Raw genomic sequence first — 24,516 nt, 5'->3', positions numbered from 1 at the left:
TGGTGGGAACTCCCAACCCCACCTAAGGCTTCCCCCACCACAGTGGGACAGGTGAGACACGGAAAATGCCGTAGACATCGGCAGGACCAGACGATCTTGCCAGCAGGCCAATGGCTAGCCGTCTCTGCCGCCCTGAAAACACACCAAGGGGGATGAGGGGGGGGGGGCTGGAAAATACCATTCAAAGACGTTATTACCATAATTGACTAATTCCACCACACTTTATATTGGTATCATTCATCTGGCTAACACTATTGTTCTCATTACACATGTAACCCAACACAGCAGTAAAATACAAATGGTGCTGAGATGTCTCACTGTGACAGGTTGTCCTGTGAATGCTGCAAGGATGAATAATATGGGATATATAATTATTTAGGAATTATAGTATTTTGGGAATTGCCTGGAGATTGAAGAATAAAATCAATGATAGGATGAATCTTCTTGCATTCTGATGGGTGATACAGCTTGATTGATTGGCCAAAAACGTTCAATGATTGCTCCCTACATCATTGCTGAAGCAGCCTTTGTGCAGAAATGCAATAACAAAATAATAATAATAATCTTTATTATTGTCACAAGTAGGCTTACATTAACGCTGCATTGAAGTTACTGCAAAAAGCCCCCAGTCGCCACATTCCGGCGCCTGTTCGGTTCACAGAGGGAGAATTCAGAATGTCCAATTCACCAACAAGCTCGTCTTTCGGACCCGCGGGAGGAAACCGGAGCGCCCAGAGAAGCCCATGCAGGCACGGGGAGAACGTGGAGACAGTGATCCAAGCCGGGAATCAAACCGGAGTTCCTGGCTATGTGAAGCAACAGTGCTAGCCACTGTGCTACCGTATAGTCCCCATAACACTGCGATTTGTTCCTCTTCAGCTAAATCATCCAATTCGCCTTTGAAAGCCACGATTGAATTTGTCTCCACCGCACAATTAGGCACTGCATTCCAGAGCCTCACCTGTATGTCAACAAACATTTCATTCCCACCTCCTTTGGTTCTTTTGCCATTCACCTTAAATCGGTGCGTTCTGTTTCGTAACCCTTCTGTCAAAGGCGACAGCTTCACCTTATGCACTCCGTCCAGACTCCATGGTTTTGTGCACCTCTATCAAATCTCAGGAGCAGCTAGCTCTCTATGAAATCAGTCCCGTTGCATCACTGACTGGCACATTGACCACACTGGCCAAGGTCTATTTGTGCTGTTCATCCCGTGTTTGTGATATATTTATATTTTCACCACACACTTATCGAAATGTATTTTCAAAATACGTATAATTAATTTGATATGCTCATGCAATCTTGTTGAATAATGAAACTGACATGAGATAAGGAACATTTATGCAAATTAAGCAAACTGATAGGAGCATTTGTGCACAAAAACTTCCCTCGTGCAAACATTGCTACAACCTATGTGACACAGCCAGTGTCAGAAAATAATTTGCATATTTTGCTCCCGGAAAGGTAACTTATTCAAGTGTGACATCCGGGTGTAAAACCATCCTGCCACCGCTTTAACAAACAGAATCCACTCGCAGAAAAGTCAATCCTGCACCAATTCACACACAAAAGCAGCCAGAGAGAGACATCTGGTTAGGAGTTGGGGTTGGAGTTTAGAAAGATCAGATTGTATGCCACAGGGCTGCTGGGTTCAGAGGGGTCGCTATCGGAAGGGGAGTGGCCCAACAAAAATTAGAAGAGGAGTTGAGATGGGCAAATATTCGGGAGTTCTGCATCATCACCATTCTCCTTGGGGACTCGAATGGGTGCAAGGTACCTGATCAGTGCAAGGAACAGGCTCGATGAGGTGAACACCTGTTCCCTGCGTCATGCTTTCTTCTTTTTATTTTCATTAGTGGAAAACAACAGAACAATAATGTCTCACTGTTAATATTGGAAATCATCAGAAAAAAAAACAACATTCAATTTATGCTGTACGCTCTAAACAAGAAAGCTAATGGAGCAAAAAAACAAGACCACAGCCCACTCAGCACTTCGAAATAAAAGGATTTGCACGTAGCTTCATTCCCCCCCCCCCCCCCCCAATCATTTTCTGACAATTTTCACTTTTCAAAGTTTGCCCCCATGCACCAATGATAAAATGAAACTATGTCAAACAGCAGGCAACTGTTAACTTGACATCTCGTGCGAGGTGCAACGAGGTTAGGGAGAGTGAAGGAGTCAACTATTTGTTAGATTTGACAAAAAATCTCCACATTCCGACATTCCTCACTTCCACTTCTATTGGGCCAGCTTTGGCATTCCTGGCAGTTCATCTCACCCCAGTGGGTCAGCCTTTGCCCTATATTTATCCCTCAAATGCGATGGCACACTGCAATTTCACCGTCCTCCGCAGACCTGTGGAAAATCATTCGTCGTTAAAGAATTGTTCTCTGCATTTTTCTGCCAACAAGTGGTTACTGATCAAAGTCTCCCAACTGATTCCATTTGCTGATCAGCACACAATCATGTGAGACATCTTCAAATCCTGGCATCAGCACACTAATTAGGGTCTATAAGTGAACAAATATCTCTGTGCCTCTGGGGCACACCCACTGGTGTTTCCTGGTGTTACACAAACAGTTTAAAATTGATATACAGGTACCAGGCCCCGTACCGGGCACTCGGGACTGGATGTGTGCTGGATTTGGAGATTGTAGGTTCTAGGCCGAACATGTACTTAGAAAAAAGAAAATAAAACAATAAAAGGGTTTTATTCAAATTACTACCCAATTTGCTAATTTTGAATGTAGCTGTTTTTTGGGGTCATTTAGAATTGGGGGGGGGGGGGGTCTGGTACCGGTGCACATCTGACAAAATTTGGAGGAAGGTGCAAGTTCGTTAGTCTTGCTTCGAGGAGAAGAAGTCTTACAAAGGGCAGCACGGTGGCGCAGGGGGTTAGCACTGCAATCTCACGGCGCCGAGGGTCCCAAGTTCGATCCCGGCTCTTGGTCACTGTCCGTGTGGAGTTTGCACATTCTCCCCGCGCTTGCGTGGGTTTCGCCCCACAAAACACAAAGATGTGCATGGTAGGTGGAGTGAACATGCTAAATTGTCCCTTAATTGGAAAAAAATGAATTGGGTACACTAAATTTATGAAAAAAAGAGAAGTCTTACACACCAGGTTAAAGTCCAACAGGTTTATTTGGAAACACTGGCTTTCGGAGCACTGCTCGTTCATCAGGTGAGACACTCCAAGCCCGTGCCAACCATGCTGCCCGTCTAAACTAAAATCTTCTACACTTCTGGGGTCCGTATCCCTCTATTCCCATCCTATTCATGTATTTGTCAAGATGCCCTTTAAACGTCACTATCGTCCCTGCTTCCACCACCTCCTCCGGCAGCAAGTTCCAGGCACCCACTACTCTCTGTGTACAAAAACTGGCCTTGTACATCTCTTCTAAACCTTGCCCCTCGCACCTTAAACCTATTACCACCCCAGTAATTGACCCCTCCACCCTGGGAAAAAGCTCTGACTATCCACTCTGTCTATGCCCCTCATAATTTTGTAGACCTCTATCGGGTCGCTGCTCAACATCCGTCGTTCCAGTGAGAACAAACCGAGTTTATTCAACCTCTCCTCATAGCTAATGCCCTCCATACCAGGCAACATCCTGGCAAAATCTCATCTGCAACCCTCTCCAAAGCCTTCACATCCTTCTGGTAGTGTGGCGACCAGAATTAAACACTATACTCCAAGTGTGGCCTAACTAAGGTTCTATACAGCTGCTATATGACTTGCCAATTTTTATACTCAGTGCCCCGGCCAATGAAGGCAAGCATGCCGTATGCCTTCTTGCCATTTCAGTGACCTGTGGACCTGTACACCTAGATCTCTCTGACTGTCAATATCTTGAGGGTTCTACCAGTCACTGTATATTCCCTACCTGCATTAGACCTTCCAAAATGCATTACCTCACATTTGTCCGGATTAAATTCCATCTGCCATCTCTCCGCCCAAGTCTCCAAATGATCTAAATTCTGCTGTATCCTCCGACAGTCCTTATCGCTATCCGCAATTCCACCAACCTTTGTGTCGTCCGCAAACTTACTAATCAGACCAGTTACATTTTCTTCCAAATCATTGATATATACTACGAACAGCAAAGGTCCCAGCACTGATCCCTGCGGAACACCACTAGTCACAGCCCTCCAATCAGAAAAGCACCCTTCCATTGCTACTCTCTGTCTTCTATGACCTAGCCAGTTCTGTATCCATCTTGCCAGCTCACCCCTGATCCCGTGTGATTTCATTCTTTGTACCAGTCTGCCATGAGGGACCTTGTCAAAGGCCTTACTGAAGTCCATATAGACAACATTCACTGCCCTACCTGCATCAATCATCTTTGTGACCTCCTCGAAAAACTCTTTCAAGTTAGTGAGACACAACCTCCCCTTCACAAAACCATGCTGCCTCTTGTTAATATGTCCATTTGCTTCCAAATGGGAGTAGATCCTGTCTCGAAGAATTCTCTCCAGTAATTTCCCTCCCACTGACGCAAGGCTCACCGGCCTGTAGTACCCTGGATTATCCTTGCTACCCTTCTTAAACAAAGGAACAACATTGGCTATTCTCCTGTCCTCTGAGACATCACCTGAAGACAGTAAGGATCCAAAGATTTTTGTCAAGGTCTCAACAATTTCCTCTCTAGCCTCCTTCAGTATTCTGGGGTAGATCCCATCCGGCCCTGGGGACTTATCCACCTTAATATTTTTCAAGACGCCCAACATCTCGTCTTTTTTGGATCTCAATGTGACCCAGGCTATCTACACACCCTTCTCCAGACTCAACATCCACCAATTTCTGTTGTACTGTGCTCACCCCAGTCCAACGCCTGCATCTCCACATCACTTCTAGGAGTAGAGCAAAGGTCTGACTTGAAAAATACGATGTCCTGATTCTCCAAAATCAATATTAAGGAAAACGAATGCATATTAAAACCAAAAGAATGATGGGTTTCACCAACTTGTGTCTTGTTTAAACAGTGAAAACGCTATCAATGTATTCCAGGAATTGTACCTAGAGGTCCCTTCATATTACACTTGGGTTTGCGACAGATTCTACACACAAACATAGGCTTTGCACCGTGGTAATAACAGATGGAAGGGGCGATGAATAAATCTGTGTTGGGATTTAGACCACTCAATCAATTCTAAAATGCAAAAACCGAATCTAACAGAAATAATTCTGAAAACGATCGGTGTTCTCCGCCTCACTCGATGTGACCTAGACTGAAATGAACTGATCAGTAATCAAGGTAGTTTGTTTAACTGCAGCAAAGCAATCTTATTTATTTGAGGCGTCCTTCCCAGTGCCTCCGATTGCAGCCCCCATCCAGTTTTTAAACTTGACAAAAAGGGGGCAACTGCCTGTGAGGGGGGGGGGGGACCCGCAGAGGCATCTCGCAGATTCCTCCTCACCAAGAACAGCAACAATTTCTCATGCACTTAAGTTTTCTCACATTAAGAGAGAGAACAAAAAAAACAGAGACAAGTTGAAATTAGATTGATATATGTGAAAGGACCTGCTCTTACCTTGAAGTGACTTGGGCGAGTTCATCAGAGGGGTGAAGAATGCGGCAGGTTGTGAAGGTAAAGGTGGAGCTGGTATGAGACATACATTTACCAGGATAGTGAACTGAAGTAAGTGAAGTGGAGGGGGGGTAGGTGAGGGAGGGGGTAAAAAAAAGGGAAACAGCAGAAAACACACACATCAGCAGCTATTGCGACAGTTTCAAAGCCATTAATCAATTCTCAACAAAGCCGACATCAGATTTCGCAACCCTTTCCAGACCAGTCACCCAGCTTGCTCAAAATTTAGATAACTCTGAATTCTCTTCTCGTTTTGCTCTTATGCTTGCGTCTACGTGCGCTTTTAAAAATTGTCTTTCTTTTCCTGCAGGAGTTCTGGTCTGCCTGGATTGGGAAGAGCATAAAGCATTCATTTTTGATTTTGCTATTGTGTTACAGTAACATCCCAAATCAACACGCTGGGAGAAAGGATCAACCGCTCTGCCTAGAAGGTGCTGAAATTGATTGAATTACACTTGGAGGGGCGGGAGAGAAATTCTGCTACGATTGCATAAGCCACTGGGGATTCTTGGAGATGGACCTCATGTTCAGGTTACCTCAGAGTTGCATTGAAGAACTCGCACTAAATGGTCCTGTACAATAAGGATGGTGCTCTACCCAAGATACAAATCTAAATACCTCTGGATCAAAACTGTGACATGGTTTCATTCAAGAATACTTAGCGTGTTGCAACAATAGCTTTGGCTTCCTATATGATCGAACCTATCTGCGTTTTGAATAGCAAAAGAAAAGTTGACTGCAGCAATGGGAACAGCAGCTGGCAAAAGCCGGGTATCGCTTCTTTAAAAGCCACTGATAAACAATGGTCTAATGTGCTTGTAAATGCAGTAGGTTTACTTTTACTGATTTATCCTAATGGTCCAGAATGTTCCTTTCTTCAAATAAAAGTATGGTTGAAGCTAACACGAGAGCACGCCTGTATTTTGAGTTTGTCTTTTTAAAAATAAATTTAGAGTACCGCATTATATTTTTCCAATTAAGGGGCAATTTAGCGTGGCCAATCCACCTAACCTGCAGAACTTTGGGTTGTGGGGGCAAAACCCACACAGGCACGTGGAGAAAGTGCAAACTCCACACGGACAGTGACCCAGGGCCGGGATAGAACCTGGGACCCTCGGCGCCGTGAGGCTGCAGTGCTAACCACTGCGCCACCGTGCTGCTCAATATTATGGGGGGTTTTTTTTTAAAGTGCATTTTACCAGGAATATTCTATCATTTGGTGCATTGGCCTGCAGTCGTGACTTAGGTACGTAGAACTTGGGAGCAGGTGTAAGCCAATTGGCCCTTTTGAGCCTGCTCTGCCATTCAATAGGATCATGGCTGATCTGGTTGTGGGGTCAACTCCACTTTCCTGTCTGTCCCCTCCATTCCCCCCCCCCCCCCCATAACCCTCGACTCCCTAGTCTATCAAAGATCTGTCTGCTTTGAATAAATTCAATGACTCAGCCTCCACTGCTTTCTGGCAGCGGGCCGGCGGGTGCGGAGGTGCAGGGGAGGAGGTTTCTGGCTTCACAAAACCTTCAAAATGTGAAGGAATATTTTAATGCTAATGAAAAGATATCAAGTAAATTCCAGGTGGGATACGAATGCAATTGGAAAAGAACAAATCAAGCGTTAAAGCAGAAGAAAATCTATTATAACAAATCCATGCAGATCAGAGAGAATTTTGAACAGCTGGAGAGAAAGCTAGCAGCAGAAGATCAAGTGAAACTTACAATTCCCAAAGTGGCAAAGGAGGTTAGTATTAGCTACCCCAGCAGTTGGGGTTGGGAGTGGGGGATAGAATTACTCTCAGTTTCTAGGCCCAAAACCTTGTTGCCATGCTAAACTGGTTATATACGTTAACAAATCAGCAGTTATGCTTGAGAGGAACCCAATACATACTGACCTATATGAAATTTCTTTCAAACGCAACCAATCTGCTTTTAAAGACACTAATTACCTGTACAACACAAGTCATCAAATGGGAAGACGAGGTTAAGGCATGCAGGGGCCTTCCCCTCGCCGTTCAATTGTATCGCCTCCTTTCTGGAAGCAACAGCTAACGTTGGGACATGCTTACATAACCGTTAGTGGGTGGGGGCAGGGGCAAAGTTTGTGCTCTTGATCACAAACAGACACAAACGTTAGGGAAAGGCAAGATTAGCTTAGCTGTCATACCATGCGCATTTACTTTGTCAATGGCTTCACCAACTTAACCCATACACAAATAATGGGCCACTGCACGAGATTCTAGAGGGTGGCCAATATTCATGATCCAAGTATCCCCCAATGCTTTAATGACAGAAGAGGACAAATTGGGAAGCCCCTTTCTAAGGATATAATTATTGTATAAAAGCATCCCTTTTCCTCCCCACCCTTCTTCACTTTCCCTTTCAAGAGATCTTGAGCCATCGCATTGAAAATGCAGAACATAGAAATTTATCATTCAAAAGGTGCATTACAATCACTCACCAAAGCAGTGGAAAGTTTCACCTTTTGTGACAAACTCACAGATTAGGGGATGATGTTTCAAATAAGTTCCGTGCGACTTAACTAAAGGTTATTTGGCGAAGTTGCATTGCATGAAGCAGCCACATATTTTCCTGAGCTGCACGTCAGATAAGAAATGAGTTTGACTTTGGCATTTCGATAACCTCCCCTGTTTGACCTACATACATGCCTTGGCCATCCCTGACAATGCCCAATGGGAAAGTGCAGTGTGGGGGATTTGTTACGCGCATTATACAATAGAGAACAGAGATGGCAGCAATACTTTGAGCACTTTACGGCCATCATCTGATCTGCACGAGGATATTACACAACCTCTTAGATACAGTTTAATCCGTTTTCGGCCCCAGGGTTCCAATTTGGCTAATACTGTTTCCTACTGGGTGCTACAACCCCAGTGAAAATCCACAAATATACAATATCCCGCATGCCAAAGGGCTAAGGAATAACAACAGAAAATAAGGTGCAAAATTCTACATGCACTCTGCAAGAACGAGTGATAGTGATAAATAGAATTGTCAATGAGAGAGCTTTTAACAGAAAGACAAAGAATACCCATTTTCTATGCTACATTATTATTTACACCTGAAACTAATCTGTAAACAAATGCACCCCACTTAATAAGGCACAATAATATATAGATATCATTTTGATGTGAACCAAATCCTCTAACATTTAGTATCCTGTCCAATGGTAATTTCACGTGACAGGAGATGCTCCCTCACCAGAAGCCTTATCACCGTCTGCTGACTCCTGTGAATCCGCTGCATTTGGCTGACAGTGCATCACTAACATCTTGCTGTGTGATACAGGCACTTGTGCATTCGACCTCTCACCTGAGGTCTCCCTGTGCTGCACCGGGGTTGAGGTAGCTAGGCCCCGGAAAGGAGTGTCACCGGGTTCATCTTCTTCGTAATCGGCCAAGTGGTAAACTTGCTCAGTGTCCAGCTCCAGAGGCCTGAAGCCCTTAGTGACAACGCCAGGCCGCGGGTCAAGGATTCCTCCCAGGTTTGGTTGGGCCAGTTGCTGCCAATGGTGCAAAGTTACTGAACCTGTTAACACAAAATAAATCATATTTATGTATGCAATACGGTGACCATTACAATAAAGTTAGTTAACAGCAATGATTTAAGCAGTGGGTGGAATTAAATGTTCAGGCTGCCCAATCATGCATTCATTCTCAATGCATTAACATGTTACTTTAAGCATTTCATTTAAAAAGCTTCTCAAATATTGCATGCTCGGTTTACCACGTTAACTAATTTGCTTTTAGTAAATCTAGATTTATTTTTGAAATTAATTTAATAGAATATTCTTTAAAAAAAAATTTTTTTTTTTTTTTTTTTAAAAGAGTACCCAATTATTTTCCAATTAAGAGGCAATTTAGCGTGACCAATCCACCTACCCTGCACATCTTTGGGTTGTGGGGCTGAGACCCACACAGACACGGGGAGAATGTGCAAACTCCGCAGGGACAGTGACCCAGGTCCGGGATCGAACCCAGGTCCTCCGTGCTATGAGCCGACAGTGCTAACCACTGTGCTAACCACTGTGCTACCATGCACCACAGTGGTTAGCACAGTTGCCTCACAGCACCAGGGTCCCAGGTTCGATTCCTGGCTTGGGTCACTGCCTGTGCGGAGTCTGCACGTCCTCCCCGTGTCTGCGTGGGTTTCCTCCGGGTGCTCCGGTTTCCTCCCACAAGTCCTGAAAGACGTGCTTGTTGGATGAATTGGACATTCTGAATTCTCCCTCCGTGTACCCGAACAGGCGCCAGAATGTGGCGACTAGGGGATTTTCACAGTAACTTCATTGCAGTGTTAATGTAAGCCTACTTGTGACAATAAAGATTATTAAATTAAAAAGTATTAATAGAATATTCTAATGGGAAATAGGGAACTACTGGAAGTCTGCCTCCTCCCCAGTGAGGTTCTCTAGCCCAAAATATTTTATCATCCCGAAATGTTTAACCTTTTAAGAGGCAAGCATGCTATCATTGCTGTGCATTGGAGATTACAAGGTATAATTTCAGTTCATTAATTATAATGATTGAAATTTGTTTCTTTCCTTTAGGATACTTTGGCAATCTCCATAACTCGACGATATTTTAGCGTTAGTTTTTTTTAGTACAAACATTAGTACAAAGCAATTGTGCAAAGTAAATTGCAAATTTTTAATAAGAAAAGAAGTGATGCTTAAATGAAATACAAGAAACACATTCCATTTGCGAACAAATGTCTTTAGCAAGTGAACCCTCTAATAGGGAGGTATCACTGCACACAGATGTGTCCAAGCTCAGTCAAAGTCAGTATTGTGCATTGTCCCACAATTGCTGTTAAAGAGAAACTTAATCCATCGCTACATGCACTACTGTACTAGCCTCTTAAAAGATATTTGCTGGTTTCTTTATCACCCTTTCAATCGATCGCTCAGATGAAGGTCAAATTCAGGAAACGGAAAGCTTTTAACTTCTGCCTTCCACCCTGCTCTCATCCCCCCAGCCCTTTTCCTCATGGTAGTGATCCTCACTGGGATATCTTCCTCGTGGGTGCTGACAACCTTCCAGTGTGTCCCTAGCAATCGCTCCTCATGTCTGGGTATGGATGGTTTCAGCGAAGGTCACTGGATAGCATCCAGGAGCAGGAGCCCTACAGCGACAGAAACCAATTACGGCACTCAAAACTCTGCTGAGCTGAGCGAAGTCAGCACAAAGCAGGGATAGAAACAGCGGCCGTCTTGGTTAATGTGCTTAGTTACATTATCAAGCAGTGAATCTAGCCTCGGGTCTATGGGAGCTTGTTAAGAGGCTGCAGCACGAAACTACGCTCCTGCAGGTGCATATTCCTTTGTGCTTTAATTGTCAATACATCCATTCTTAAACAAGGGAATAAGGCTACATTTGTGTTTCATGATTTGGTACCGTTGAAAGCAAGGGCATTTTATAAACACAGAAATCTGGAAGTAATTTTAAACATGAATGAGAGAAAAACAACCATTTTCACCAATTGTTACCCATTTACAAATTAGTTTGAAGAAAGAGCTACCAGAAATCAAGTTCATATATTGCATTGCAAAGGAAATTCAGTCGACCAAAGACTATAGAGAGAGCGTGCTGTCTGGTACAAACACCCAATTGTTTTGTATTCAAAAACACCTGGTCACGATGGCCGGAATTTTCCGACCTCACCCATGGCAGGGATTCTTGGGTCCCGCTGAAGTGAATGGAGCTTTGGCTGAGTGCCAAATTCTCCGTTCTGGATGGCGGGGTGAACCAGGTCAGAGACCCCCGGTCAACATATCTGCGGCAGTAAAGAGGCTGGGGGCAGTTTATAAGCTGCACCCTCTTCCAACATTGCACAAATGATACAATAAGGGACAATAAGGGTAGATGGCAAAGATGCAGATCTTGCAACATCCCTTATTACAATTCTATCACTCTTCTTTTTAAAAAAAAAAAAATTTAGAGCACCCAATTATTTTTTCTCCAAATAATTTAACGTGGCAAATCCACCTAACCTGCACATCTTTGGGTTGTGGGGGTGAAACCCATGCAGACATGGGGAGAATGTGCAAACTCCACAAGGACAGTGACCCAAGGTCGAGATTCGAACCCAGGTCCTCAGCGCCGCAGTCCCAGTGCTAACCACTGCGCCTCATGCCGCCCCAATACCACTCTTCTCACCGTTTCACTGAATAGCCCATTGCTATGTAACACAAGGGTGTAAGCAGTTCCTTGCCACATATCCCAGTGAATAAATGTTGCCATGGCCCATTTTTGTCGCTCACGTTATTAGTTCATAGAATTAGTCCTGCTCTTGGTGAGCCAGATTTTAAATAAGGTTCCATCCATGCTTATTTGCTTGTTATAATTGGCATTCTGACCCAAAGGCAAACAACACCAACAATTACCATTAAATATAAAAAAGAATTTGGGGCAGGAACTAAACACATGAGGGAATAGCGCACCTTCCCTAACAAAATCCTAACCACGTTTAATAAAAAAGATACTTCTACTTGTCCATATATAATTCGGGCAGCACGGTGGCACAGTGGTTAGCATTGCTGCCTCATGGCGCCGAGGTCCCAAACTCGATCCCGGCTCTGGGTCACTGTCCGTGTGGAGTTTGCACATTCTCCCCAGTGTCTGCATGTGTTTCACGTCCACAACCCAAAGATGTGCAGGGTAGGTGGATTGGCCGCGCTAAATTGCCCCTTAATTGGAAAAAATGAATTGGGTACTCTAAATTTAAAACATATATGATTCAACGGCTGAATCGGTGGATGGCTCAACTCCACCAGCACCAATGCGCACACACACACACACGTGCGTACACATGCGCGTACACACACACACGTGCATACACACGCACACACACACACACACACGCTGTGATTTGTGACAAAAAAGATGGAAAAGAAGTATAGAAATGAGAGAAACAGAAACCAAAACAGAAGACAGAAATTCAACGCAATTTTTATTTGAAATAAATATGAATGAAGGGGTGCTATATCTCGACAACCCTAACTGAAAGGTACTTTAAAAAGGTTGACGAGAATTAAACAAGGCTGTGTCTCAAATAATAACCGAGGTGTCCTTTAAAATAAGCACATAACTGAATTAAGCTGTTCTTTCAAGGATTTGAAACACAGAATGAAAGTACACGAGGGACTAAGATCCAGAAATACACCTTTGTGCTTAACCCGCTGAGTGCTAAATTTCCTTTGCAGTTTATGAACATGATGCTGTTTGGCTTGTTAATCAAGAGTAGTGAAAGATTCAGAACAAACACGAGCTGTATTTTAGTCAACGTAGCTGATGGCAGTATCTTTAATGGTAAAAATTGGGTTTGTTTTCCATCAATAGTAACAATTCTCAAAAGGGTCGGAGACAGGAGCATTTCAGAGGACCTCAAACAAGCATCGCGGCTGGCTATCTCTGAAATAGAAAGAATACTTGGTACAGAGGGCTCCTGATGTTTTATGGTGCATTAGAGACCAAAGGGTATCAAACACCAGGACATAAAGAGGGCGCTGTTTCGCATCACCTTCCAAGGGCTTCACAATCTGCAGTTTCTCTGGCAGGTATGACCGGCTGCTGAAAGACATTCCTGAAAACCTTGTGAAGTCAGATATCCCAGAGAGGTTTGTTCCTAAAGACATGATGCTTTCCGTCGGCGTCGCGGACCCACTCGAGATCTCCCCCTTTCCCGCCAACTCTTGCAGCTTCCTCTCCCGCTCATCCTCGAAAAACCTCCTTTCACACAGGTAGTTCTCGCGCCGAAGCGAGAGGCGTCGCAGAGCTGCCTGTAAATCCCTGGAGCCGGGTGTTCCTGGCTGGCCGAGCTTCTTGTCTTTATCCTCATTTCTGAAATGACAATAATAATAATAATCTTTATTAATGTCACAAGTAGGCTCACATTAACACTGCAATCACTGAACAGCACCTGTACGTTATCAATGCCCAATGTCACTGGCCCGCAGGCATACATCCTTCTACAGTGCAGCAGGAGCCCATTCGGAACCTCTGAAAGAGCACTCAACCGAGGCCCACTCCCCATCCTATCCCTGTAGCCCCACGTGACCTGCACAACTTTGGACTGTGGGAGGAAAGCGGAGCACCCGGAGGAAACCCACGCAGAGATAGGGGACACGTGCAAACTTCACAGAGTCACCCAAGGCCGGAACTGAACCCGGTTCCCTGGCGTTGTGAGGCAGCAGTGCTAACCACTGTGCCAATGTGCCACCCTTTAGTCATCAGTCAGCCTTGTGCTGACATTCAAATGGTGGGGATGTTCGCAAAGAGGATCAGCTCCAAAATTTTGCAAGAGTACAACACAAATGAAATACTGCCCAAGGCAGACGGAAGTGATTTCTACCAACAAGCGAAATGGATCGATTACATCTCCTTCAAAGATTCACACAACTCCCATTTGGGGAATAATATTGGATCGCAATATATACCACCTTAAAAAGCAGTGCATTCCAAATCCTAACCACTCGCCGCATTTTTAAAAATCTCCCCGTGTAACAAAGGCAAAATATTGCAGATTCTGGAAATCTGACTACAAGCAGAAAATTCTGGAAATATTCAGCAGGTCAGGCAGCATTGGCAAAGATAGAAAAAGAGCTAACCGGCGCGATTGAACAGGAAACAGAATCCAGTGTTGGGCACGTTTGGCCCAGTGTTTCGCGGCACTGACATTGTTTAACGGCACTGAGGCATTTTCTTCTGCCTCAGCGAGGGCTGCCCTGCCAAGGTTGCACTTGCATCATCGCCTGCACTAACGAGCTCCGCTCACCAGCGCAGCAAGAGCATTCGTGGATCGGACACCATTTTTAAATTCCGCCCCGATCTGACGCCCCTCCCCCAGCCACCCCACTGCAGCCTTCGGAACACCCCCACCCCCCGCCGATGGCGTTACGCCTGGTCCACATTGTGGAACCCCACGCTAACAGCGCCATGGCGAGGTCTGCCGGTTCCTGGGCCCCAGGAGAATATGGCGCAGACATGTTTGAACGCGAGGCCTCTCACGAGATTCAACGGCATCCATCGTGTCACCGAGTCCGGGAACAATGAGGCCGTTAAATCGCGCCCAACATCTCAGGTCAACAACTGATCATCAGAAGAAACAGGAAATGTTTCTCTCTCTGCAGTGATTGTGCCCAACCTGCTGAGTGTCTCCAGCAGTTCCTGTGATTATTTCCTCACGCCATCTCCGGTTATTTTGCGGATCACCTCACGGATGAGAAAACGGGAAAGACTCTCCCTCCATTTACTCAATCGGAAACATTCACGATTTTAAGCAGCTGTGACAAATCTCCTCTTAGCTTTTCTCTGTCCAAATGGGAACAGCCCCAGCCTCTACAGTCTAGCCACAAAATGGCTGCTTCAATCTACTGGAACCATTTCCAAAGCTCCCACACGGAGCCCAGGATTGAACACACAAATATTTTTTTAAAAATATATATAGGTTTGACGTAACTTCCTGGATTTTGTAATCTGTGCCTTTAATTAGAGATCCCAGGATCTCATTGTTAACTGATATGTTAACTTGTATTGCCACCTTCAAAGATCTGTGCACAGACATCTCCATCTCTCTCCCCTTGTATGCCAGTTAGGACTCGTAAATTCAACCCCCTGTCAAAATCTCAGCTCGCACTCATCAGCATCGGAATTGTGGTGTATTTACTTTTCAACATCCAATTTACTGGCAGGATAGATTCTTGGTAAACAAGGGGGCGATAGGTTACCGGGGATAGGAGGGATGCAGATTTGAGGTTACTATCAGGTCAGCCATGATCTAACTAAACGGCGGGGCAGGCTCGAGGGGCTGAATGGCCACCTCCTGGTTCTTGTTCGTATGCTCGGTACGTTGTATTCGGCATGAAACAAGCTCCTCTCTCTCACTTATAATAATAATAATCATTATTAGTGCCACAAGCAGGCTTACATTAACACTGCAATGAAGTTACATGTGAAAATCCCCTCGTCGCCACATTCCAGCGCCTGTTCGGGTACAGCAAGGGAGAATTCAGAAAGTCCAATTCACATAAAAAGCACATCTTTCGGGACTTGTGGGAGAAAACCGGAGCTCCCGGAGGAAACCCACGCAGACACGGGGAGAACGTGCAGACTCTGCACAGACAGTGACCCAAGCGGGAATTGAACCTGGAACCCTGGCGCTGTGAAACAGCAGTGCTAGCCACTATGCTATCGTGCCGCCCACTTTTACTGTTCCCAACATGTCTGACTCCCATTCAATCTCCCCCTCCAGAAAACAGTGACTATTATTGGGACGTAATGAAGAAGATGTGATAAAAACGCAATACAGTTGCAATTTCTTTTGTCACCAGGATAATTTGAGGGGAAAATGGTGGCAAGAGGCCAAAAGATTGGGTACTTTAACCGAATGCAACATCCTCAGATGTGCGCTGGGGCACAGGTCAAATACAACACTGCAGAGGGTGCTGATGGCAAACCTTAGCTACAGGCAACATCCAATGTTACAAAACACGTTAAATAGACAATCGCAGTTAAATTAGATTTGGCTCTCCACCCTCGGTACAGCAATCTTCACCACTGACGGCATTACATGGTGCATCTTCTGTAAACCTCCTAATTAACTGAAAATGAAACAGATTGTTTTAATGCACCCATGCCGGATAGGTTTCACTCACACAAGGGTGTACCCTCCCATATCTCTGAAACAGCCAGGGGGTGAACCCAATTTCTTTCTCTTTGAAATGATCGGAACCGAAACTCCCTTACCCTATTTCAGGTGATTCAGTTTCTAAAATGATGCTGTTAGTCTTGCTGTCTATGACTATGTTGCTGATGTCGCTACCATAGAAGCTGGACCGGGGAGTGGTGACGCAGCTCGAGAAGGCAGAGTTCATCCCAGAGGACTGGTTAGATCCTGGGATATTCATCGGTGATGGCGCCTGGGATCTTTGTCGCACCGCTTGGTTCACTGTGCGCACAGTTTCAAACACTCGCTTCTGCTGATGTCTGCAAGAACAAAATAAAAACGTCGTCAACAGTCCACTCGCTGCCGTGCTGGGCACAAGTGCGGAGTCCCCATTGTGGTGCAAATTCGCTACACATTCACCACCAGCCACCCCCTTCACTGACAGCTAACCCACACATAGCAACAAAGCAGACTATACAGCTTCACAATTTGGCACATGGGCATGAAGGCAAGATTTGTATCAAGGTTGGCGTGACATCTTAACTTTTTTTTTAAATGGTGAATTTCTTTTCCCCTACAAAATGCTTGTTTCTTTTTTTATTCCAGGAAACATTTTGGCAGTTTTCTTTTTGTTTTATTCCGATGTTTAAATAATTTTGTCACGGGAATCAGAGTATCTCCCTCGGTTTTGTTTTGAGGATAGTTAGGGAAATGTTGAAGAAACCACTCGGGTCAGGGTCGTAAAGAAAAGACTTGCATTTAAAGAGCAGGTCTTGTGACTGCACATTTCAAAAGAGCAGATTGTTCAGAGGTCAAGCTGTAGACAGAGGCACCATCGTTAACAGGGAATGGATGCAAGGGAACACACTTTTCTTCAATAGGTAAATGCATCTGCACCTCAAAACAAAAATTGGATTAATCAAAATATCACAAAAACAAAGAACAAAGAAAAGTACAGCACAGGAACAGGCCCTTCGGCCCTCCAAGCTCGTGCTGACCATGCTGCCCGTCTAGACTAAAATCTTCTGTACTTCCTAGGTTCGTATCCCTCTACTCCCATCCTATTCATGTATTTGTCAAGATGCCCCTTAAATGTCACTATCGTCCCTGCTTCCACCACCTCCTCCGGCAGCGAGTTCCAGGCACCCAGTACCCTCTGTGTAAAAAAACTTGCCTCGTACATCTCCTCTAAACCTTGCCCCTCGCACCTTAAACCTATGCCCCCTGGTAATTGACCCCTCTACACTGGGGAAAAGCCTCTGACTATCCACTCTGTCTATGCCCCTCATAATTTTGTAAACCTCCATCAGGTTGCCCCTCAACCTCCATCGTTCCAGTGCGAACAAACCGAGTTTATTCAACCGCTCCTCATAGCTAATGCCCTCCATACCAGGCAACATCCTGGTAAATCTCTTCTGCACCCTCTCTAAAGACTCCACACCCTTCTGGTAGTGTGGCAACCAGAATTGAACACTATACTCCAAGTGTGGCCTAACTAAGGCCATGGTCCATGCAGGGTACAGTCATACAGCAGAGCAACTTCGATACTTGTTCCAAGAACTTAGCAGAGCTTTTGTTGTATTTCAAACTAAACAAATTTTAATGACGTATTTGTTTACACAACTGTGTTCATCGCAAACACAAGGGAGTAGAGAAACGGAGTCATATTCGTATCAGACTACATTAGATACCAGTGCAGCGACCTAACGGAAGTATCAAATTCTACTAAATGGAAACACGCCATTGATGACGTTACTCCTGAATAATACACTGCATCCCTGGCCGTGTACATTATGTAAACTAGATGATGCACGCAGCTCTCGGTAAACAGCAATTTAATTTAATGACTGGGTCAGAAGATTCATATAAGCACTATGTCAACAAAATTATACACTGTGCCAAATACTGATAACAGTTCACCACATTTCCTCTCTTAGCTATCTGCAAAGTAAGGATTTAGTCTTTTTAAACATTCTTTAATGGAATGTGGGCATTGCTGACTAGGCCGGCATTTATTGTCCATTCATAATTGCCCTTGAGACGGTGGTGGTGAGCTGCCTCCATGAACTGCTGCAGTCCATGTGGTGTAGGTACACCCACTGTGCTGTTAGGGAGTTCCAGGATTTTGACCCAGCGACAGTGAAGGACCGGCCATCGATTTCCAAGTCAGGAAGGTGCGCAGCTTGGAGGGGAACCATGATGGTGTTACCCTTGTCCTAGGCGGCAGAAGTTGTGGGTCTGGAAGGTGCTGTCAAAGGAGCCTTGGTGAATTGCTGCAGTGAATCTTGTAGATCACACACGGCTGTCCCTGTGCGTCAGTGCTGGAGGAAGTGAATGTTTAAGGTGACGGACAGGAGGGCAATCAAGAGGGCTTTTTGTATTCATTGCATGTGGACATTGCTGATTGGGCCAACCCTAATTACCCTCGAGACCATTTCACAGTCAACCAGATTGCTGTGGATCTAGAGCTGTGATGTAGGCCGGAGCAGATAAGGGTGGCAGATTTTCTTTCCAAAGGTTATTTGTTTAGGACAATCGGCAATGGTCTCATGGTCAGATTTCTATCCAAATTTCGCCATCTGCCGTGATGTGATTCAAACACAGGTTCCCCATGGTCTCTGAATTACTAGGGGCACAATCTACCGGCCGCATTACGCCATAAAGGCAGCACGGCGTGGCCGGTAGATCCCTCTTCCAAGAACTACCCGGATCGGCACGCTTCACGAGACACAATGCAATCTGGCGAGACGCCATGATGTGAATCCTGCCCATTGTGAGCAGATCACGTTTTGGCAAATCTGCATATTAGAGTGAGACAGCTAGCCGCCCCATTATAAATCATCCTGTTTCTGACAGTAAGGGACCTACATTTGCCTTCACCAATCTTATTCAGAATATTTTGAACGGCGAGAGCCTTTTTGAATGTTGGTGCCCAGAGAGATCTGGGTGGCTTTGTACAAGAAACACAGGAAGTTAGCCTGCAGCTAAAGCCAGCAATGAGGAAGGCAAATGACACGCTGGCCATTACTATACGGGGATTGAACTACAAGAGTGAGGAGATCTTGCCATAACTGGAGCTATTTAACAAAAAATTGAAACGCCATAACATTTTAAGTGAAGCTTCCCTCCGATAGTTAGGGATTACTTCAAAAATACTGGATGACAGCACTCCGAACTATACACAATTTTAGTAAATAGTATGAAGCGGTAAGAATGACAAATAGAAGTGGCTTCTCATGGAGGTTGGCCAGGTAGAGATTGCAGAGGATTTCTTTTAACAACCAAAGTTAAAAGTTGCATGTTCAGGACATACTTTTGCTCCTGGTCAAGGGAGTTGTCCATCTGGAGCTCTTTGCGCATCGACCCTTCAATTTCAGCTGCTAAAGAATCCTGTTGAATAAAATAAAACAAAATGTGAATCACTCAGAAATAAGCACTGGACTAAGTTGAACTGGCACCGAGAAACACGCTCCTCCATATTCTCAACCCCAAGTTGGGCAACAGGTAATGTCAATATTTTGCTCTCCAATGTGGAAATGAGATATATTTCCAGGTTTAGAGGTAACTCATACATAAATGCTGCAGTACTTGGCCACTGACATGCAAGACAAATAGTTGAGAAAATGCAGCATCATAGTCATCCTCAGTTGATCTTCAGACCAGTGTTTTCTTTTATTAATATAAATTTAGAGTACCCAATTAATTTTTTCCAATTAAGGGGCAATTTAGCGTGGCCAATCCACCTACCCTGCACATCTTTGGGTTGTGGGGGTGAAACCCACACAGACACGGGGAGAATGTGCAAACTCCACACGGACATTGACTCAGAGTCGGGATCGAACCTGGGACCTCGCCGCCGTGAGGCAGCAGAGCTAACCCACTGCGCCATCATGCTGCCCAGATCCGTGTTTTCTTAATCGCTTAATTTAAACCACATTTTTAAACTCAAAGCAGCAATTTTTTTTTAATACTTTGGGCAAATCAAGGTTCCTTCATTAATAACCCCTCATTCTTTAAACATTGATGATATGGAATCTCTAAGCACTTCAAGCTGTAAGGGACCCCCAGGGTAGGTGCTTTCAAGGAAGGGTCACCTACTCTTCCAGATTCACAGCTCTATTAGCAAAAGCCATGGTTTTTCTCTGGCATCTTCATTCCTTGCAGCTCCGTCAAAGGGAACTAATGCTGTTCTTCTTCTAATGATCCGGTTATAGTTCAGACTTTGGCACCGGATTTTACTGCTGGTGGTGGAATCGCTTCTCCCCATGAACACCTGCTGCCTCACCCTGGGGAACGCCGAACATGATGCAGTGACTTGGGAACTGTTTTAATGTTGGAAAACACCCAGCAGGGCAGTTAGCCAACATCTGAAATACAGCGGCACGGCAACGTTGATATTCATTTTTTCATTTCAACGTTAAACAGTTCAAAATCACCAGCTGCGGGTTTGTTTTCCTGTCGGCAGCGTAAAGCTGAACCGACGCAGGTCAGTCACACACTGGACACCAAATCTATATCAAATATGCTGGCCGGTGTGGATTTGCATTAAGCCTTACAGCAGCACAGTGGTTAACATTGCTGCCCCACAGCACCAAAGACCCGGGTTCCATTCTGGCCTCGGGTCACTGTTTCGGTGCGGAGTCTGCCCGTTCTCCCAGTGTCTGCGTGGGTTTCCTCCGGGTGCTCCACCTTCCTCCCACAGTCCAAAAACGTGCAGGTTAGGTGGGGTTACAGAGATAGGGCAGGAGAGTGGGCCTCGGTAGGGCGCTCTTTCAAAGGGTCAGTGCAGACCAGATGGGCCGAATGGCCTCCTTCTGCACTGTACGGATTCTATGGATTATAAACTCTGCATATTACTGGTGTAGAAAATGTGCAATGAGAAGTGAACTTGACAAGAAAGTCCAAACTAAGCTTGTTGGCAATCCTGCTAGTTTATCTTGAAATCCTAAAGATTTTGGTTGTTTGACTTCAACCTGGAACAGGAAAGAAATCCAACAGTTACACAGATGGCGTTCTGACACTATCTGTTTTTTTTTAAGCTACTTAGTAACTTACATAGAACATCGGGCTTGCAACGCTAACCCATACTGAACAGTCCAGAGAAGGTTCACTAGATTGATCCCAGGTAATTTTCTTATGAGGAGAGGTTGAGTAGATTGAGCCTATACCCATTGGAGTTTAGAAGAATAAGAGGTGACCTTATTGAGACATATCGGATTCTCAGGGGGTTTGACTGGGTCGATACGGAGGTTGCTTTCCCTTGGAGGAGAGCCTTGGACCAGAGGGCATAATCTCAGAGTGAAGGGTCGCCCATTTAACACACGAGGAGGAATTTCTTCTCTTCCAGGTTAGTGAGTCTGTGGAATTCTTTACCACAGAGAGCTGTGGTGGCCGGGTCGTTAAGTACGCTCAAGGCTGAGATGGACAGATTTTTAATCAGTGAGGGAATCAAGGGAGATGGGGATAAGGCGGGGACATGGAGTTGAGGATTATCATACATCAATTATGATCTCATTGAATGGAGGAGCAGACTTGATAGGCCGAAAGGCATACATCTGCTCCTGCGTCTTATGTCCAATTGTATTGAATAGTCAATGACACTTCTCAGGCAAAATTCAAAACCCGAACTTCAGAACGTCAGACCCATTAATCATAAACAAGATGTCCAAAATTCTGGTGGAATCAGAAGAGAAGATGCTGCTCCAGACATCGTGGCCTCGTCTCAAGATGTCTTCTTTTTTTTTTATAAATTTAGATTAGCCAATTATTTTTTCCAATTAAGGGGCAATTTAGCGTGGCCAATCCACCTACTCTGCACATTTTTGGGTTGTGGGGGCAAAACCCACGCAGACACGGGGAGAATGTGCAAACTCCACACGGACAGTGACCCAGAGCCGGGATCGAACCTGGGACCTCAGCGCCGTGAGGCGGTTGTGCTAACCACTAGGCCACCATGCTGCCCTCAAGATGTCTTTTGCATAATTACGAATAGGTATGTTCGTATTTGCTACGAGAGGCAGGTCAGCCACATTTGATTTCAGAAGCTTCTGTTTGTTAATGGTGTTCAACTGAACGGTCAGGTTTCTTCTGGACACTTGGCCAGACTAAAGCTAAGAATCTATTGGAGAAATGGAAGCCCAGAATAAAATGTGCACCCGAACGTGTCAATGTTAGACAGCCTGTACTGAAAATGGACGATCACTTTCTTCCTGCTCGTTTATATTTACCAATGGAAAGAGGCCGAGGGAGTGGTATCGGCGCGGTGTGCTGTTTGGCATGGTTTTGTTCCGCAGGTTCTTGATTTCCTCCTGTGCTTCGTGTAGCATCTCCATACACTCTGCATATTTGTCCTCCAGCTCTCGCAACTGCGGACAAACAATATGCACATCCTAAAGATACACACTGTCACATCAGCTCGGGGGAGCTGAACTTCAGCACTTCAACGCAATGACACAGCTCCCGTAATTGAAAATCAATGTTTGGAAAATAATTTTTTGATAAAACCTTGTTTTTCCCTTGCACAGAAAACCCGCGGACGGAGGTGTGCGGGCGAAGGGACCAGAGAATCCCACCGCCAGCGAACGGCCGGAGAATTCCGGCCCATATCCCATCGCCCCGGAACAAAACTAATATGCTGCAGACCTGGAGCAAAACAGAGAAAATCCTGCAAACAAAGAACTGGGCAGCACCTGTGGCAAGAGAAGCAACATTTCAGGTCAATGGTCATTTGTTAGCATGAGAGGCCATTGACCTGAAATGCTAACTCGGTCTCTCTCTCTCTCTCTCCACAGATGCTGTCTGAACTGCTGACAATTTCCATTTAAATTCCCATTCCGCAAAGGTTCTACAAGTAATGATGGGCACCTGCTGAGTCGCAGGAGTATTATTGTTCTCCAAGTGGGCGGCACGGTGGCACAGTGATTAGCACTGCTGCCTCACAGCGCCAGAGTCCCAGGTTCGATTCCGGCCCAGGTTACTATCTGTGTGCAGCTTTCACTTTCTCCCCGTGTCTGCGTGGGTTTCCTCCGGGTGCTCTGGGTTCCTCCCACAGTCCAAAGGTGCGCAGGTTAGGCGGATTGGCCATGATAAATTGCCCCTTAGTGTCCAGGGATGTGCAGGTTAGATGGGGTTAAGGGATGGGACGAGGGGGAAGAGTGCTTTTACGGAGGGTCGATGCAGGTTAGATGGGCCCAATGGCTCTCCTTTTGCACTGTACGGATTCTATTCTACGGGAATTCCACACCTTTGGGGAGGCCCGACGCCGGAGTGGTTGGCGCCACTCCGCTACGCCGGGACCCCCCGCCCCGCCGGGTAGGGGAGAATCCCGGCCCACATGTCTCAAATTGAGCCAGTTCAATAGTGGAAGATATATGAAGAATTTTCAAACACAATTATTTTTTATTTGGCAGCAAGATAGTTCACACTCAAACCTTCAGCCTGACATTTTCTATTACCATCTTGCTTTGTAATGACATTCACCGAATCAAAATAGAAAAAAAAAACCTGTCTACAATAAGCCACCGAATCCAATGTGAAAATGTTACAGAGCGGAATTGGAACACCAAATTATAAGAATCAACTCTGCTGGAATACAGCAATTACTAAAATCGTTTTGAACTTCTCATTAATTATATAAAGGTAAAGTCGCCATAGTCCCAGATAACCACAGGCTGCTTTCGCCTTGCCGGGGGGGGGGGGGGGGGGGGGGGGGGGGGGGGGGGGGGAGCGGTTTAACCCGAGGGTCACCACACCCTAGGCAAGGGGTAAGGGTGAGAAGTCAAGGTTATCATGGATAACCTCAGCTAGTACGGGAATTGAACCCACACTGCTGGCCTCGCTCTGCATCACGTGCCAGCTGTCTAGACAAGTAAGCTAAACCTTATTAATTAATTATACACAGCATAAATGGATCCGCCTTAAGTGCTTCAGAACGGAGTGAGAATGTGAAAGCAGCAACATAATTGCAAGTTAGTTCATTCAAATGTCTCCCGTTTTCCCCAAAGCATTGACCCTTTGTTGAGGGGTTGGCCTCAAGCTTGGCTACACTGGGAGGCATGGCCTGGGTTTCTCGTGCTTTGTTCACTGGAGCAAAGAGAACCTTGATTATTATTGTTAGTATTAAATGCTGTGAACTGTTAATAAATGGAAAAAAAAAATGAAAATCGCTTATTGTCACGAGTAGGCTTCAATGAAGTTACTGTGAAAAGCCCCTAGTCGCCACATTCCGGCGCCTGTCCGGGGAGGC

General features: G+C 45.3%; 1 protein-coding gene across 1 annotated transcript in view; it reads right to left on the bottom strand.

Annotated features, from left to right (window-relative positions):
* Nucleotides 1-24,516, bottom strand: part of trak1a (trafficking protein, kinesin binding 1a) — a 226,082-nt gene that overhangs the window by 3,185 nt on the left and 198,381 nt on the right. Inside the window, 6 exon segments of the mRNA XM_038796604.1 lie at nt 5,536-5,638; nt 8,808-9,134; nt 13,128-13,447; nt 16,352-16,591; nt 19,585-19,661; nt 22,499-22,636. Of these exon segments, the coding sequence (XP_038652532.1) occupies nt 5,536-5,638; nt 8,808-9,134; nt 13,128-13,447; nt 16,352-16,591; nt 19,585-19,661; nt 22,499-22,636 (1,205 nt within the window).

The sequence above is a fragment of the Scyliorhinus canicula genome, chromosome 5 (assembly GCF_902713615.1).
Source record: "Scyliorhinus canicula chromosome 5, sScyCan1.1, whole genome shotgun sequence".
Taxonomy (NCBI): Eukaryota; Metazoa; Chordata; class Chondrichthyes; order Carcharhiniformes; family Scyliorhinidae; genus Scyliorhinus; species Scyliorhinus canicula.
This window is presented reverse-complemented; position numbering and strand designations above follow the sequence as displayed.